The 19,792-nt window shown below is 37.1% G+C and overlaps 1 protein-coding gene across 1 annotated transcript; it reads right to left on the bottom strand.

The window, feature by feature from the left end:
- Positions 1-859: 859 nt before the first annotated feature.
- LOC139768078 (homeobox protein aristaless-like 3) lies at positions 860-16,460 on the bottom strand. Its single transcript, XM_071697911.1, has 4 exons — positions 16,084-16,460; positions 8,027-8,292; positions 3,925-4,012; positions 860-3,009 (listed from the first exon to the last, which is right to left on the bottom strand). Exons 1-4 carry the CDS (start codon positions 16,154-16,156, stop codon positions 2,546-2,548), a joined length of 891 nt encoding a protein of 296 aa, XP_071554012.1. The 5' UTR covers positions 16,157-16,460; the 3' UTR covers positions 860-2,545.
- Between the last annotated feature and the right edge of the window lie 3,332 nt (positions 16,461-19,792).

The following is a 19,792-nucleotide window of genomic DNA, read 5'->3' as shown; positions in this document are numbered from 1 at the left end:
CCAGGCGATAACGTTAACTCTCGCGTTCGTCGTGCGGCCTTCGTCCTTTGCGACAGATAAATTTCTGATAACGCGGATAAATTGGCCGGATTGTAATTGCCGTTGTGCGTGTTACCGGCGTTCACGCCGGGATGCGCCCGATCCCGCCCACGGACGAAATTCACTTTCGACGGCGGAAAATGCGGAGCCCGGGGTGAAACGGAGAGGGAGAGAACGTAGGGAGGGGGAGGGGACGGAAGGCGGGGGTGCGCGATTAAACGCGCGCGACACAGTCGGCGCGTTGGGGCCCGTGGGAATCCGGGGGTCTGTGCGGGGGCACCGCCAGCTGCGCGGAATTCAGGAAATCGTTGTAATGACGCGGCCAATACGCCAAATCTTTTCATGATTAATGACGCGGAAGCGATTTTGTAGCTCGCCCCCGTGTGAATTGCCCTCGGACAGGACGAATTAGAGTAGTTGAGGCCCGAATTGACGGGTGCGAAAGAGTCGGACCTGAGGCACCTGCAGCTTATTAATCGTGATACGCTAGTAAAGACTATTATATAGAGACACTTGAAAATGTATAAATATTGAAAATTGATCACGTGCAGTCGATGGCGTTTCTAATGCTTCCAAGCACCTCTCTCTTTCACTAGCTTTTAATTTCATTATCTTTATTAATTTAAATATGTCTATTTAATTTTCTCCCAATTTTTTAAAAACTGCACCGATTCTGATAATTATTTGAGATGAGTAATTAATTAATTAATAACTTATCTCAAATTTTATACTTGTTTTTTTGTGAGGAAAGATCGTTTCCGACTGTCAACGTTGTGTTGGCAGACGATGATAGTTTTGAAAGAAATACAGTTCTGTGTGGTTCTTCGTTAGGTTTAATATATTTCTTTAACTTAATGGGTAGCCTACATATTTACACAAAGTTTATATTGATATATATGTTACATATGTATACATGATATATATCTAATGGTCGTATGATACATGTATTTTACAAAACTTCCTTACACACTCTTTCTCTCTTTCTCTTTCTCTCTCTTTTCACTTGATACGTACCCCGACGATCCTGTACGGCACTTGTTCTTTTAAATCTTGAAGAAATTCTACGCGGTTGCACTCATCTATCTCTTTTACATACGGGATAAGGCAGTTGTGACAGGATGAATATGATATATCGCAATTTTTATATTTTTTTTGTAGAGGAACATAATTAAATCAAATTTATGAATTATTTATTATTAAATATAATATTCTGATGTTATAGTTAGCCCAGTGCAGCAATTAGTCTGATCAGCCCTTACATGTTGATTCACGTAGAAAAACGCAATCAGTTTTTGACATCGATGAAATAGATTGTTACGTGTCGCCGTCGAATAACAACTCGAGCAGTGCTAAATAATTACGACGCAAATAATAGTGCATAACCCATTATATTATAACAATGCATGATTGCGCTATGTGCATTGCTATCTGTCAAATCTCACATTTTGATGTTTCGCTGCAACGCGAATAAAAATAAGCAATCAAATGTCTCCTCATAAAGTATAAACTGTTAGCGGTCTCTGTAGTTTTCTGAAATATTTTATTATTTATATATATATGTTATTTATTTAACGACAAATAATATTATATATAAAACATAAATTAATAAATATGTATTATATATATATTTGTATATTAATATATTAAAAAATAATTCATAAATGATATATTTATTTTCTGTTTATTAAAAAGTAACACAAATTGTTCTGTTAGTTTTGTTGAATATTTCTGAATATTTCTGAATATTTCTGAATGGGAGAAATTACATTCGTTATTCCGTTTAAAGTCTCTGTTACATTATTATATTATTCAAAATCCAATATTTTTGTGTTTGCCGTGAGTTTGCTTTTTTATTTAAGAACATATTTGAATAAACCGATTTGCAATAATCGAGTCTCTATAACTCTAGGTCGAAAGGCCGCGTGTATTCAATCAGCAACTAATTATTCATCAATGACTGGTAAACTTATTATTGCGTCTTGCGCGAATATCTAATTGGCGCTGAAGTTGTGTAAGTTCAACAATGTATCGATTGGACTGCGCTGCTGATCGAACATGTTCAAAATTAACAATACGACCGATACGTCACAACAAATATCCAAATGTGTATCAAATGTTGTCTGTTTTCTACTGGAATACATACTACTCGAATCCAAGTCCTACAGAGCGTCCCGGAAGAAAATGCAAAAATAATTTTACTAATAGATCTTGTGACGGAGAGTTTTTTTTCTTATTATTATTTTTTCTTAACTTTAGAATCCATTGGCAAAAGCGTTTCCTTCCGGGATACATCGCGTATTAAAGTGCCTACCGAATTGTACGAACGACACGGATTCATACTCTTTTGCAGCCTGACAAGCGCGAAATAAACTTCTGACGCATACAGGATACTATAGGTTCGCGGGTGTTTACGGCCGAGCGAAAATTTTACGTTGGTATCAAACGGCTCTTTCGGGTGAACCGAGGAGGTTCCTTTGTATTTACAAAAATCCGTAAGCTCTCACAGTTAATTGTCCGCCTTGCGTAGCGCCTCTTCCGCCTTCACTCTCAGCACTTCCGCGCTCTGCTTCCTGATCTCGTCGTCGGACGACGCCGAATCCTCCTCCCTGTCGTTCTTCGAGCTCAGGTTCTGCGGTATGCTCTGCACCCCGAGATTCAGGGGGTGCCCGTGCAAGTGGCCGCCCAGAGAGTGACCGTTCACGTTGCTGTGGTTCAGCGACGAGCTCGGGTTCAGGCCGACCGGGAGCATCGTGCCGAGGGACGCCAGGTTCTGCGGCAACGGCAGGCCGATGTATTGCGACAGGAGGGCGTGCAACGGCGGCAGCTTGGGCGCGCTCGGTGGCCAGGGCGACGGGAATACCGGAGGTATGAACCAGGGAAACGCGCCCGTCGGCGGACCCGAGGAATCCGCGCCGGGAACGCCGCTGGCCGTTTGCAGCAGCCGCGCATGAAGGGACAGCTCGTTAACACCTGTAAACAGGATTCGACCAGCTTGCTTACTCCTTTGACGCTGCTTCAGATTCTGATATGGAGAAAACTGTATCGACTTCGTTTGTGAGCAATCTACGCTATCTACTTTAGAAATCCGTTTTCTTTCTCTATCTTAATTTTTTTTTCCAGACTTATAGAGACTGTGAAAAGGATTTGTTATAATTATTTTTAAAGAGAGTTAATACGCAGAAGAAATTTAGGATTCTCGTAACGCGGTTGGAAATACGTAATAAAAATAATTATTATGTGATATTGAAATACTACAATGCTGAAGTCATTCGATTTTTTTCACTGCTAATATCGCACGTTCGATGTATACAAGCTTTATCCGCAGAGCGTCTCATGAAAAAATAATCGGCCAGGTTTCTGTTCTATATCATTCGCACGTGATGGCTGCGACGACCGACACTAAAATTAGACGTAATTGTCGTCGATTGCATCTACCCTTTATAACTTGCGCCCTATCGTTCTCTCTTGCGCATATTAGCGACCGTAACACACGTGTTACTGTTACTGCAAAGCAAGGGAGCAATGGTGGTGGAAAACGAGCATTTGCTATTACTTCACTATTAGAAGGAAAAAGAATGAAGAGAATAAAAAGACATTAATCCATGCACTGTTGCGAAAAAAACAGGAAAGAAAAATACAAACCAATTTCTAACTCGAAAAATCTTTCTATTTTACTGAAACACTTGAGAATAACAATTATGCAACACGGCAACAAATATTTAAACCGTATTACATTTCAAGAAATTTTGTAAAATAAAATATCTGATGTCTAATAATTAACAATTGCAAGACACAGTTTTTCTTACTAAAAGTTTCCTTTTTTGCTTCTGTCAAAAATGGTATTGTCTCCACGAGCAATTTTAATTTTTTTACAATTAGACTCACCTCCTTGCTCGACGTGCATGAAACTCGTATCTCTGCCCAAGGCCTTTTCCTTCTTGCGCCATTTTGCACGTCGATTTTGAAACCACACCTAAAACAAAGAGGAATACTTTGTAGAGTAAATATTCAGCACGATCTCTTTATATTAATTGGCATTAAAGATATTAAGCAATTATTGCAAAATAATTTTTTAGAATACTTTAAAGAAAATATTATCATAATCTCAATGCAATTAAATAATCTATTTGAACCGTTGAGAGGCGATTCGTGATTTCAACTGATTATGAATTATCGAAATACCAGATGTACGTCATGAAGATCCAAAATTAGCAGGAAAGGGAAGCCCATGAGAACCCCAGACGCGCGTATCAGAGCGGCCAACAACAAAAGCTTGCTCTCGAGGTTGATTAAGCTAATTGTTAACAATTATCCTGATTTCCTTCGTACCCCTGAGTACTAGCAACCCCTGCCTCCGGCTCTCTATTCTCGTCTACCCCTGACGACCCTATCGCTGGTCCGGTTGCCGTATAAATACTTTCGCTTTCCACCCGAGCTATTCTGAATTTTCGTGGGTACCAGAAGAGGGGGTGAAAGAGAAAAGAGAAAGAAAAAATAGAGAAAAAAGAGAGAACATTTTATTATATCTTTATTCTCACAGAAAGAAAACTGAATCATATACATATATAAAATATAAAAAATGTAAATATATATTTAAATATGTAAAAAACATAGCCATGGATAAATATAGATAAACTAAACAGATAATGAATATTTAAGCTAAATACTAAATTATTTAGCAGTTTTACATAATTAATATTATAAATAATACAAAAGATTAAAATTAACAAATAACGCAAAGAAAAAGTGGGCTTTGAGAGTCAAACGCGGTTAGCTGTGCGTGAGTTAACGTTATGTAACATTTAATTAACAATTCTGTACAAAGTTATAAATCGTAACAATTGAATTTTACATAACGTTAACTCATGCACGCAGCTAATCGTGTTTGACTTTCAAAGCCCACTTTTTCCTTGTTACCTGGTTAATTTTAATATCGAGAGTCTTTAGTTAATTATCCATTTAATAGAAGATTAAATTTATTAATAGTAAAATTAAGGTCGCATACTCTTTCGCATCTGAATAGTTTGTTAGTCTTTTCTTCGGAGAAGGCGCGAAAGATTACGGTTTATCGTATACGCGACGACATTAATTATAACTTACTTGAAAACCAAATGAAATTATGACTTATGGCATGGCAGGCCGTTGGATCGAGACAAATTAGCGAGTTAGTTCGGCCGGGTTGCGGAATAAAATCAAGGCAACGTGAGAAAATCGAGGGTGCACTGCCAGGGAGAAGGAAGTGGCATCGAGGAAGAGAAGAGAGGAATAACGTTGAAGCGAGGGAAAGAGGTCAGCGTTGCGAGACCGGAGGGGAGAGGGGCAGGAAATTCAATTGCCTAATTGCTGTTAATTATTTAATCGCTCCTGAATAGCCTCTAACGCTTAAGTGCTCGCAAACCTTGCGTCATTTAAGCGACCCACCGCGAACTCGAAAGTTTGCAACGCCGACGCGTTTCCATAACTCTACCTCATTAATCTCTCGAACCATTTACCATAGAAATCGGCAATGTTTCCGCAATCTGTACATCGATCAACGTCGAATTTGGGACTCTTAGATATACCTTTTATCAATTGAACCTTCGATATGATCTCTCTATTAAACTTTTAACCAATTTTTTTCTAAATTAACATAAAGTTATCTTTTAAAAGAGGAAGATTCTTAAAGAACTCTTTTTTTAAATAACATATTGTTTATTAAGAAAAGACATTGTCTTCTTAACGCAGTGGAGTAATTCGCGAAAATCGCACCGCGACGAGCATGGTAGCCTATAAAAATTCCATCCAGAGTGTCCGGCGGTGGCAAATCTGCCGGGGTGTAGGAAACGTCAGAAACGACTCGCGATTGCATTACCATACGCGCCCGATCGTCGATACATCGGCCAGCCGTTAATACCGAAAAATGGGGTAATTTCGCATCTGGAATCGGCGCATGAGTGGGGTCGGGGGGTGGGGAGGGGCGCGCGAGGGGGGTACTGGAGGATTTCCTAGATTGAAATAAAGTGGCCGTGGCACCACTGTGCGCCGCGGCGGATCATTTAGCGGTTTTGTCGAGCGACGGCCAATTGCCGGCATTGTCGCTCCGCTGTACCACAATGGGCCAATCGGAATGTTCTCTGTCTCTTTTCAGCATCATCGCCACCCTTCCGCCGGCGGCACCACGCAACCCTTCGCACTCTCACCCACGGTTATATACATGCAGAAGGTACGTGTACAAGTGTGCGTGCGCGCCTCCTCTAAAATTGTCGACAGTTTCTTTGTCGTATACGTCGGAATAAAACAATCGAATCGGGTGATTCGATTCAAGAACGCACCGATTCAAGAGTATTTCTTAAAAGAAAATCGATAAGAGGTTCTTTCTTTATCTGATATTCGTTAAGGATCGTGTTGCGACCTTATAATGTATTCATTTCAATACTCATTTACGTATAAATACCGTTTATGCATGTTAATTTCACCAGCACTCGAGCGAATTATCGTTACCATTTCGCAAATAATTGTTTACTGATGTAATTTAATTATTTACTCTATACATAACGTCATTCATTTATAATTGCAAAACTGAATTATTTCTTACGTTCCAAAATTAATCTGCTTTTAATACAGTGCATATATTAAAAAGAGATATATGAAGGGGGAGTACAAATCATCGCGAAACAATGTATACCCCGTTATCATGGATTGAACTACAACCCCATCGCTGCAACGTACTTGAATTTTCAAGGACGCCGGTTTAAAGTAATTCCAAAGCAGATTACTAGTCTGCACGAGGCTGCAGCCCTTCTTCTATGAAATTAATCATCGAATTCGGGGCGTAGTGTATGTTTCGCAAAATTACAGATGGAAAACGTGCAGCATGAAATTTTGCGACACAATAGTCTCTAATTAGTTAAGTGACTAGTGCCTTGAGGCTGAGTCGCCAAAGCGCAATTCTGCAAGCGCTCGAGGATGCTTGACGTTCCTCAAACCTTCGCAAAATCTACGTATAAATCGATCCTCGTGAAAATTGCACGTGCAGAAAATCAGTTTACGCTATTGTGCATTAATCGCTGTACTATAGAATCACTTTATCGCGACGAAGAAATGTAAAAAAAACTAATTCTTTGTGAATTATGAAATAAATCTATAATTATGAGTAACAAAGTATCCTAATAGTTATTCAAATATGTTTTGTCATGAACGTTATTACAATACAGCATTTTTTGCTTATATGGATTATTGCATCATTGCCTCGAATTCTTTTGACAATCTCCATATTTAACATCAAAATTACGTGCGAGTAACGAGTTAGCCTTTTAAATTTCATTCCGCTGACCGAATCTAAAACTCGTCATTAAAACTACTTACGAAACTTGCCACTATCAAATGAGCAAAACTCAGCGACACTCGCGTGCCTCTCAGGCTTTGTGAATTCGTCCAGTCAAAGCGACGAAAGGTTAATTATACTTCTGCAACTGTCTGGTAAAATCTGGCCGGACTTCTTTACCTCATTCGCCTCAAGCCGCATTTGTGGAATATTTGAATCAGTCATTGCGAGATATGGGCATAAGCTAATCTTTTGGAAGTATATGATAATCGTGAGTGTCGCGACTAGATATTTTATTCTTATAAAACACGATAATTAATAACTGAAAAGACAATAGGAATACGAGACACCCGTTGTCTCCTTTTGAGCTATAATATTTATAACATTTAAATTTGCTACATCTGTTCTATTTATACCTCTTGCATTTTATTCCCGCAATATATAAAAGAAAATTTTAAACATTTATATATGTAGATTACTCAAAATCTTCCCATATCTATCCCATATCCCACACATATCCCTCTTTTCTCAAATTAAGAACCCACGTGCCTTAAAAATTTCTAGTTTACTTTATATTTTTACCTTCCTATCTAAATATTTGCAAGAATTTTACTTATTTCTGCAATATCTTTTCTCTCATGGGCTTATGGTCCTTTCTGCAATGATTGAATTCGTGAAAAGCACCTGTACTCTGGCTTCCGATAGGTCCAGTCTCATCGCCAGCTCCTCCCTGGTGAACACATCCGGGTACTGTGTATTCCCGAAGGCCTTCTCGAGTTCGTGCAGCTGATAGGTCGTAAAAGTCGTTCGCGATCTTCGCACCTTGCGCGGTCGGTCGGATTCACCCAGATTCAAGGGATCGTGCAGCGCGTCGTTGATCTGATGATCGCTCAGGTGACCGAGCTCCGTATCGCCACCATCAACCACAGCGTCAGACGACGTCGCGTGGTCTGAAATCAACAATACGCAACTTCTAAAGCGCAATTTCTCTCTTCTATTTTATCTCAATGCGATTTTCTCAAAGAATACTATCTAACACAAGATTTCGACAAAGAATATTTATTAATAATATTAATAATATAATTTTAAATAATAAAAGAGTTGCGCTAAATAAATTCTCTCATAATAAGTATTATTATTTTATATAAAATTTCTAAAACATACATCATTTTTATACCGTAGACATGCGTGCCAAACGTGTAATGCGCGCTGTAGTGTGACATTAGGATCAAATTTTGGAGGAACTTGTATAACTAATCGAAAAGGAGAACTTTCCGTTCCGTAAGACGCGAGAATTTGTAATCCTCGAAATTTATTTGGCGCATCCTCGCCCTGTTAAACGGGCGTATACGTCAAACGGTACCGTCCGATACTTGAGCGCGGGAAGCGATCGGGAGGCGATTAAGCCATATCGCTCGCGTTGCCAAAACGAAATTGTCGTTTTGCCTGATATGCCAACTCTGGCGGCGGCGGTGGTAGCGGCGGGGAGATACGGGCGCAATTTCATTTTTAAGCCGCACAACGACCGGTACCGATATAACCGATACGCCGATGACGTCCGATCGGCGGATTTGCCAATTTTTAAGCCTCACCCGGCGCTTCATTCTCTTTTTTTTTTGCACCGCTCCATACATCTGCCCGCGTGTACACGCCCGCGAAATACCCTACAAATGTAAGTGCGCACATTATACGTATGTGCTCGACAGTACTTAAAAGCCGTCGCTGTCAGTGATTAGCAAATATCACGAGTGCATACTGCCCACACCCTACCTCCCCCTCCTCCTTCTTCTGTCTCTCTCTCTCTCTCTCTCACGATACACCAACGAGCCTTGCACCCCCCGTGAAACGCATACCCTTCCCGGCTTTCTGTGATCGCGACCGCCTCGTACCCCCAGTCATATTTCCTACCATGATCACTCGTTCTGTCTTTGCGCGAATATCAACGAGGGTTTAAAGCCTCATTAAAGTAAACTACACGTAGACATAGTAGTCGGATATATAGATTGCCTGATTCGTCTCAGGTGAGAAACCAAATCGCGCGGTATGTCGATTTTAATCGTACATAAAAGATAAGTTTATAAATAACTTTATGATAAAAAATAGTCTAGAATCTTCGCGGAGGTTTTGTAGCGATTAATTTATTAATACATTTATGAAATTTTTATTTATATTTTATTTCTCATATTTACAAAAATTTAGATAATTACAGCGACAACGATTATTTCAACGACTTTTGCCATAAAACTTGCAACTCTACAATGGTCAAATCGATACGCGCAAAAATATTCGAAAAACGTTCGTGCAATGCGCTTGATATTGCACGAACGCCCAGATAATAACAAATCGGTTGATCTGCATATAATTTCGAAAGGCACTTGACGGCGTTAAAAATAAATTCATCGTAACGAGTTTTAAAAATGGAGCTTGCAGGCAACGAGCCATCGTGCCGTGCGCTTAACGAGATGTCGCGAAGGTATCGTCGAGCGAAAAGTAGCGGAAGTATCTCACAGAATCTCCGCAAAAATACATCGCGGTAATGTCACGGCGAGAGCTATGCGAGCGGTAAAAATCGAGCATCGCGATAAACCTTGTTACCTCTTTGACGCTTGTAAGAAGCGATGATATATTGTATATATACACACGCGCGCAACAAATTGCCGCGCGATTTATTATTCCTCTGTGAACCCTCCCTTGTGTCGGTAATCTTGAGAACGATACGCGCGATCCTTCTCCGACTTCCTCGTCTTTTGCGAGGAGCACCTTTCTATACTTAGGTTCTTTACAAAATATCGCGATGCTTTTTCATGCGGTCAAACTTTTTTATGCGGAGAATTTGGAGTGGCATAAAGCCGGCGCTACGTCTTTCTCCTTGAAAAAGAAAATAACGTTATCAAAATCCGTCAGTTATAAGAAAATCTTTAAATTCATTTTATTTTATCTCGCGCAGCGGTTATATTTTATATAAATGGAGGAAATTAAGTCTGCGTGGTGTAAATAACTCGAACATTCGCCGATCTATTGATGAAACCCATCACATGGACTGTGCCCTCATTACTACCCGCGAACTAGGCTAATTATTAATTAGCTAACTATATGTAGCGTTTGAGATTAATATACCTATTATAATTGGATAACGATCTGAGACCGAAGCAGCAACTACAAAGCTACATCTCCGTCTGCATCCGCTTACATGCACATATACTCAGACTAAATTTCACATTAAATTATAATCCGCTTTGTAAACGTTTCCCTCAAAATCACTTTGCGTTACGTTGTACTACATCTTCGAAACATAGTGTTCAGTTTAATAAATAAAATCTATCTCATTAAATGTTAAATGAAATTCCGATTAATTTTTGTCATGGATAAATTAGATGGCTCCGAATATTCCTCGTTAATCAACCATAATCCTGGCAAATCATTTAGCAAACATTTAAATAATGTCATTTATTTCATTTGCGCAGTGTAAATTTAAAATAATGGACTTAAATACGGCCTAAAAAAATATTGTTTCAATCCCTTTTTAGTAAGAATATTCCAGAACACAGAAGCCTCTTATTTCAGATATTTAAGTACCCAAACAAATGACCATAGTACAAATTAATCATATCAAGAATTGCCTGCGCCAGGTACTTCGTTTTCTTTTTCTCTGGCTCCTCGTTAACTTAGTTTCCTCGTAACTCAAATTTCTGCCATTCTGAGCACTCCAATTTAACAAATTCAATCGGCAACATGGTAACCTTTTCGAATAACCGTAATAAGGCCGTACGAAAAGGTTTTACGATTATCCACCCCTGCAACACGCACGTACATCCTTTTACGCGTCTCCGCGCGGACTAATTAGACAAGCATTTACTACTCGTGCGTAATAATGCTAATCCTACTTTTCGATGTCGATACATAGCCAGCAGTTGTGATAGGATGAACCGAGATACGATTGAAAACGTATGCACGCCGCCGGCGGCGCACGGTATGCACGCGTGTGCGTGCACGCGCGGAAGCCCGCGCGCACGCACGCACGCACGCACGTATACACATACGCGTGTAGAGAGAGGCATCGTCGTGCTAATCCAAGCTGAATAGAGAGATTTCAATGTTTTTATGCTGAGGCACAATGGAGTACCCACTTGATGCTTAGCTCTCCACTGCTTTTTATTAAATCTACGATGCGCCGACGCCTGATGTGGACCAGGCGACTGGGGCAGGGTAGGGATGGCCGAGAGGGTGAGACGCGCAGAGCGAAATTAAAAATTTATTTACCGTGCCGATCGGGCACATGTCGCGAATCATCACATCGTGAGGCGCCAAAGGAACCGCCTGCAGTCATGAAGTCATCGATGAAAACACCCACGTAATTGTAGAGATTAAGGGGAATCGCAACAATTCATAAATACGGACTAATAAATTTTAACAATTGATAAAAGATATTAACAAAGAGAATAGTCATGGTAATCAGTCGATGTAATTTATCATATTTCAGCAAAGGCTTTGATTTTATATTATGTTATGTATCTAAACGCGTTATTAACGTAGCCCTTTGAACGACAATATGATCTTTTTCCTGGAAGATTGTATTATCTTAAAGTGTTATTCCTATAATTGCATCGTGTTCGTAAGCGTATCTTAAGCACTCATTATATTATTACATACGCGGAAATTTTAAAAGTATAAGAAATCTTCTTTTCGAAAAAATTGTTATTAATATATCTATAGTAAATATAATTCATGGAAATTGTTAATTTTTTAATTCAGATTTGTATTATATGTCACGAAAATTTAGAAGTACTAATACCTAAGAATATTGAGAAACACAGAACTTATCCTTGTCACGCTAGGATTTATTCGAAGCGTTAACATGGTCAAAATTTTCTGACATTTTGTTCAGTCTTTATTTCTTCTCGAACTGTACAAATTAAAGAAGAGAAAACAGGAGCTTAGGTCCAAGGACAAACATATATTATGGGCCAGACAAATCTTGTTTTGACAATAATTAGAGGATAATGGAAATGTTTTTGTACGACCAGACAGGTCCGGAATGATCATCTTCCCGATAGAACGCCCTATGCGCCTACGCGCCTATGCATCTATGCGGATTATGCGCCTAAGCGTTAAGCGTTAAAAGGGATTTGCGATCCGTTCAGTCGACGAAATATACTTTCGTGAGACAGGAGCGGATTATAAGTGGCCGAGGACTTTACGCTGAAAATCTAATAAAGTCCTTAAAAGGACTTACGTTAATACGCCGGCCACGAGTGTTCCACGGGATAAAACGCGACGAGACCATGTTTTCAAAAAAAATATTGTAAAACGCGCGCGTTTATGAAAATTTATAAAATGCAAGCCCCTTAGGAATTCCATATAAAAATGCATAAAATACGCTTAAGTTTAGAGAGAAGATATTTGTTTTGAATATACTTGAGTAATATGCGAGTAAATAGACACGTCATTATTTAAATATTATGTGTACATTTATATCTGAATAAAAAGTATAGATAATATAAAATATGTTAGATTAATAATATTTGGTAATATTGCATATTGACTCAAATAAAGATGCGATTTCATGATTTTATAATCCGAATTTAATAATTTATGCAATGAAGTGTCTGTTCACCTACATTTATAAAAATTATCACAAAATTGTCGAACATTTTTATTTTACGTATAATAAAATAAATAATTATGTAATATATATATATTTCCATGTTGCATATATTTTCACTCTCTTTTTCTCTCTCTTTCTCTTTCGTGTACATATAATATGGTAAAAACAGTGATATAACAATAAAATATCCACAGCCACAAAATATCTACAATTATTATGGCAAATATAAATATATATACAATAATCATACAGTAGTGCTTTTAGAATTGGCCATGAATTATAATGGATACATAAATCGACTCATCTGAGAATGTACAAACATTGCAAGTACATATAAATTGCACTTCTAATAATTTATACATTTATTATAATATCCAGAACATTGTTCGTACGATTATTTCGTACTTGCACGCCACGTGTAACATTTCTATATTTGTACACCGCACAAAGAGACAGTATACGCGTCGAGTATATATATGCGATGTTTGCGTGTCGTAACGTCGTACCGTAAATTCACGTTACAGCAGTTATCACTGATCGCATATAAATAAAAAACTAAGTAAATCTCCTAGTAAAATATATCCTTCATAAAGAATGAAAAATCCAAGATAAAAGCATCATCGAGCTGATCATTTTAGATTGTAACATTGAAAACAATGTTACCCTTCAATCGTTGCAATTAAAATCTATCGCAATCTAAAAATCAGAATCATCAGAGAACGATCACTTGCACGATACATCCGTAATAAACACGTGTATAAATCTAATAAGAAAGCTCTTTACTATGCTATTCTACCACCTTCTTAAAGCCAACTTTTTAACAGAAGTGTCAAAAAGAACATTATTTATCGCATTTGGTTAATTTTTAAGTGGTCATTAAACTGATCATCACACAAATAATAATTTTATTTAATTAAAATTTACTTAAATTAAATTTACTTAAAATTAAATATTTAAGTTAATTACAGATGTAATTAAGGTAATTAATACTTTTTATTACTTTTTTGAAGTTTAATAGCCATCAGAAATAGCGTCTTATGTTCAATAGTTTATGACGTAAATTATCGATCTTCCAATGGTTTCTTATTAAGACGATATTATTATATGAAAAAATGACTTACATTGAGCAATAAAAGGCAAAAGCGTGTTCGTGGTTCGTGCATTTAATAAAAACGTGGGGCAGCGATCGCGCCGTATTGTTTTGTTTGCCTATAAAGCCACTGCTGTGGCTCAGCCAGTATACGTAACAGTGTAGTTCTTTAAACTTGATAATATGATTTATCACGCCATGACGATTCTGCAAAAGTGAATGCATCGAAACAATCCGCCGTTCGTGCGGTCTCTTCGCAACCTAATCACGTGCATGCACTCGCGTGTCGCAATATACCGTGTAGTAAATTCACGTTACACCGATCGTCGCCACAGATTCTGTAACCCGCGACGACCTAATTACGTTACGTTGCCTTTAATCATACAATCCTAAGGTTAACGGCGTATTCCTATGCGATTCGTATCTTCCCTTTATCGTGCCGAAGTTTGCAATTCTTTCAATCTACAGTTGGTTGAATTTCTCAACTCTTTTGAGATTAAAATAAATTTACGTTTTTTTTTTAAATTTATTATTTACATATTGGTACGTTCTCTGTTACAAACAGTGAGATTATAAGAAAAATAAAATTGTCCGTAAATTTGTGTTTTTTTTTTCATCAAGAGAACTAAAACGGAAAATCCCGGGCATTAAAGATTAAAAATTATAACTTACAAGTTAAAATAAATTTGCAGAGATACATTTATTCTAATTTATTAGTTATAAACATTTATCTTTATATTATCATTTATAATTAATTTGTTTAATTCGTGTACTTTTAAAGAAAAGATAAATAAATCTCTGATAAAGAAAATATACCCCCCTATAAAGATTTTTTCTAAGACTATTTACCACGCAATCAGATATCAAAATGAGGTCATCTTTAATGACTTCGATAACTAGCTGATTGTTATATGGATAATTACCGTATAACGAACGTTTTATCAAATAATAATCGCATTTTAGCGGCGTTATATCATCGTAAAATGTATACGAAAATAATAAATAAGGTGAAACAGAAAAAGGTGAAAATTTTATTTAAAACTTTCTTTAATGATTCCCATCTCAAATCGAAAGTTAATGAGTATTCTGTTTTCATCTTATATGGCGTAAACCTCTTCCGAACTTTAATAAATAAAAGTTTGCAATGCTGCCTGTTTATTCGTTATTTATGCGAGTGTTTGTCCAGCCTATTTTATTACAGTGAAAAAAGAGAGCGTAATAAAATCTGTAATGGAGTTCCTTGTTGACAAGTCAAGTATTCTGAGAGCGAGTGAAATTATCAACCTTACGGCGATTACGATCGTTTCGTGAAAGAAAACGTGATTATATCATTATATTAAACGCGTTGTACATTTCAGTCAGAATATATACAATCGATCAGTTAATGAACAGCCAAAAAAATATTTGTAAATGTATTTAAAATTTATATATAAAGGTATGAATAGAAACGATAGGTCAGAGATAAAAAAAAATGAAATTAACAAAGTTATTAAAGTTGAACAACATTAAATAGCAAGATTTTTGTCTTTGAGATTTTACTATTGCTATGTAAGTAAACAGCACTTTATACAATGCGAAATGATAAACAATGAAATGCGATAAAGAATAAAATACTTTATCAATAATAAATATCTACGATTAAAATCATTATTGACTATAACAATGATTAAAAACAAAACATTTGTGTATTAAACTCTAACTTTGTCAGAGCAAAAATTAGAATTACATTGCAGTTATATTTACGTTTAACTTTACTTGAATTAATAACTGTTTGTTTTGTTTCTCAAAATTTTGTTATAATTATACGTAATAGAATACTAAATGTATTTTTAATTAGAATTTCAACATTTTGATTTGTAAATGTAATCAAAATAAAATGTGTATTTATTTATTCGTTATTCTATTAATATGAAAAGTAGTTTTATAATTAAGAAAATTATGTCGGTTAACATAGAACATAGAGAGCTTCTGAATGATCCAAGTCCACTCATAGAAATAACTTGCGCGCGTTTCTCTAAAAGAAGAAAGAAAGACACTTTGCCGTACCTTCATCCTTGGCGTGACCCAATATCTGATCGATGCTGTACACATTTCTCTTCTGATTATAAGTCTGGGCCATATCTGAGAGGCAGGAGTCGTTCGTCTTCGAAGAAATCACTGACGTAAGCTCCCGCGATTCGCAAATAAATCGCAATACGAAAAACGGCAGTCCTTGATCCACGATAATCACTGGCAAATCATAGATTCTCTCGTCCCGGGTGGCACGCGCGCAAATTGAATCTGCCGCCGAGTCGAGTGCGGTCCAGGCGGAAGAGGGTGCGCGAAAGGAAACGAGCGAACGAAAGAAAGATAGGGAATGAGGAGAGACAGGAGGAATGCCGAACCTCGTTCTCCACCTTCTCGACGGAAAATGCGTCAATCGACGGCGCACCACGCACTGGCTCGTCGGACATGAAAGCAGCCCTTAATATCGCGTACACCAGCCCCACCTTGCAACCCCTAACACCGCCATATTAGCCCCTCGGCCAATGGGAGCGCGTGCTTTTCACCCAAAGCCACCCCGTAATCGGAGGCTGAATGAAGCCTGGGCGGGGAATATTTTGCCCTTTCCGCGTAAATCCCCGGATTTTTTCTGGTCCCCCTACCCGTCTCACCCTTCCCTCCCTGTCCGTCCGCCCTCTTGCCGTCTCTTTTCGCTCTTCCAGCTCTTTCCTCTCCTTCTACATTCGATCCATCGACCTACGCTCATCTTCTTCGTCGCTTCCATCTTCGTCCTTCGCCCTGTGCGGTCCCGGTATCACTTCCTTTCTCCGTTTCTTATTTTCTTTTCTCGCGGATTTATTCCCCCTGTCATTCGTACACATCATTTTCTTATGTGTTTTCCTTTCCCTTTTCCTTCTGACACGCGAAATTTTGACAGGTTACGGATAATTTGATTATGATGATGTCTCATTGCATAATTCTATTCTCCATCAAGAATCTTATATAATTATAATCTTAATTTTATTTCATGCTAGTATAAATTGTCACGTGTGATAAAATGCGACACTTTATTTTTATGAAAGAGAGAAAATAATATTATCTTCTTTTGAAAGATAATTTAACAGCTGAATTCTGAGCAGTTTATTAAAAAGAAACAAATAATGTGTTACTCATTGACAAGTAGATAAATATTACATAATGTTATAAGACAATATAATAAATTTTTCCAATACACATCAAATCTTTTTTTATATATTTACTGAAGAAGAAATGGAATCTCTTTTACGGATTATTTCTACGTCGCTCGAGGCGACTACAGACATTCTTGGAAAAATTGTCGAAAAATGGTCCTCTAAGAGGTCTTTTAAGCATTCTTCTGAACTGCAACCTGTTTTGACTCTTGTCTGTCTCGCTTGTCTGATTTAGCTCGAAACTCTTTCAACTCTATTTTTGTAGCTTTCAGCGTAGATAAGTAACACGTAGTCCCACACACACGCGTGCGCACACGCACACACACATAACATTAGATGTAAAATTTACAAAGTATTTATAGTGCAGAAACATGCTGTTTTGGTTTGCGATTTTATCTTATATTGAAAGTTTTTCTTAGGTAAAAACGTCTTCTCGATAATGCGGCATTAATGACAAAAATACCTGAAAGGTATTTTGAATTATCTCGCAATATAAACCTCTAACAATAAAACAAGATTCCAAGGGACATTTTGCAAGGCCTATCTTCTCTGAATCTATTATACGAAAAATGTGATTTGTATGTGTCTTGTTAACTCACCAGACTGGTTCTAAGACATTTTTCGAACGAAGCAATCCCTTAAATCAATATAGAAATCTGGACACGTATTATAGAATTTTTCGGAGTGGATTCCGAAATTGTGTTTTCCCTAGAAAACACAATAAAAATTTTGGAAATAGCTAAACAATTCCGATTGGAATCCATTCCGAAAAATTCCGTAATACGTGAAATATCATGACATTTCACTATGACTGTGAGAATCTATTTCTAAACCAGTGCAAATCCAAAGAAATATTCTACATATTGTTAATTTAAAGAAGAGCTAGTTAATATCGCGTCGCGTTTCATAAATTACAAATTGTGTATTTTTTGTTTAATCGCTTCTCTTTGTTTAATCACAGTACCGATTATAATCCATGCCGTGTAGCGCTCGAGAAGTATCCCCCCCCCCAAAATTTCGCAGAAGAAAATCATCGAATATTGAAAATTATTAAAAGACATAATATTAATTTCTTTGTTGAAGATTTATCAATACAGTTTGTCTTGTCGCGAGTCCGTGCGCGACTTGGTGGTTCGATAAAACGAGGTATCGAATCTCCGCATTGATTTGGTTGTACAGAATGTTTGCCGCCATCTGTATAAAGGCGTGGGTGTTCGATCTCGTCCCTGCTTGCCTCATAGTCGGCTTTATCATGCAAATATAGTATCGATACTCGGTTGTCGTGACGATAAAAAATAGATTTCTCAAAGTACTACTCCGATATGACTAATAAAGCCGTCAAATAAAATCACAGAAATACATGATACTTATATCGTCAGATATTATACTAATATACATGCATGTATAAATATCTAAAATAAAATTTATTTTTATATACTGAATGAATACAAATCTAAATATATATTTTTTAAGGCATTTATGCCCATCATTATAAAAGAAACATCTTTATCTTCACAAGTCACATAAGCATTGAAATAGACGTTGACAAAAAATGTTTTAGGAGGTCACAATATAATACTTTATTATAGAAAAGATACAGGATTTTTTGTAAATAAGATAATATAGATGAGATAAACTCCCCGAATAACAGAGTGTCCTTAGAGACTGTAAAAAAAATTGTACGAAAAGATAATCTGTTAGTGTCTTGCAGTCATTATCGCCAACCTGTAGTATTAATAGTTTTGAAAACTTCAAAGAATTAATAAAATATTCCGCTCTTTAGTGCTCCTTAAGAAAGATCGCATGACTCTATTAGTTTTAACATAAAAATACACATTAATGTAATCCTAAAATCGGATTACCGCAGGTAAATTTGAACTGACAAGTTTTTCTAAAACTTTAAGATTTTCAACTTGCGTATATTCCTAAAAATTTTGAATTTATAAATATTATATATATTACATTTTTATATTTTGCGAATTACGTAAAAAGGAAATCAATGTAATTCCGTCAATAAAATTACTCAACTGGTCACCATAACTGCACTGACTTCTCATTTTTGCTAAATATGTACGACTGTATTGCGAATCGTCAAGATATAATTTTAATAATCGCAATATAAGTTCTTTTCAAATAGTTTTATCTCCGTTTAGATTTTCAAGGGACTCCACAGAGCCTGCTAAACAAACTAAGTGCGCATACATTTATTCATATTGCATAAATACGATTCGCATCTGTTTTCAATAATTTGCGGTGACGAACGTTTTGAAAAATCATAACGTATTTATAGAATCATAAAGAATTACGTAATTACGGTGTTGAAATGTATTATACAGATTTTTAACACGCTCATCGCCGTAAGCTCATCCCTTTCTGAAACACTTTAATCCTTAACTCACGATTTCTCCGCAACTCCCATCGTAAATAAAGGAGTCATTTCGCGAATTAAGTGAGCAAAAATTAAATAACCTCATACGTTTGCATATCCAGAATGATTACAGCATCGTTCGGCTCCTCATTTGCGCGGATTCATGCCGGGATGTATAAAACCGATGTTGCCGTGCACATTCGCGCGCGCCAAA

Source organism: Temnothorax nylanderi, unplaced genomic scaffold (assembly GCF_030848795.1).
Source record: "Temnothorax nylanderi isolate EJ_2023f unplaced genomic scaffold, tnyl_v1.0 TNYL_tig0014_pilon, whole genome shotgun sequence".
In the NCBI taxonomy this organism is placed as follows: Eukaryota; Metazoa; Arthropoda; class Insecta; order Hymenoptera; family Formicidae; genus Temnothorax; species Temnothorax nylanderi.
The sequence above is the reverse complement of the archived record's forward strand: the minus strand, read 5'-3'. Positions and strand labels throughout refer to the sequence as shown.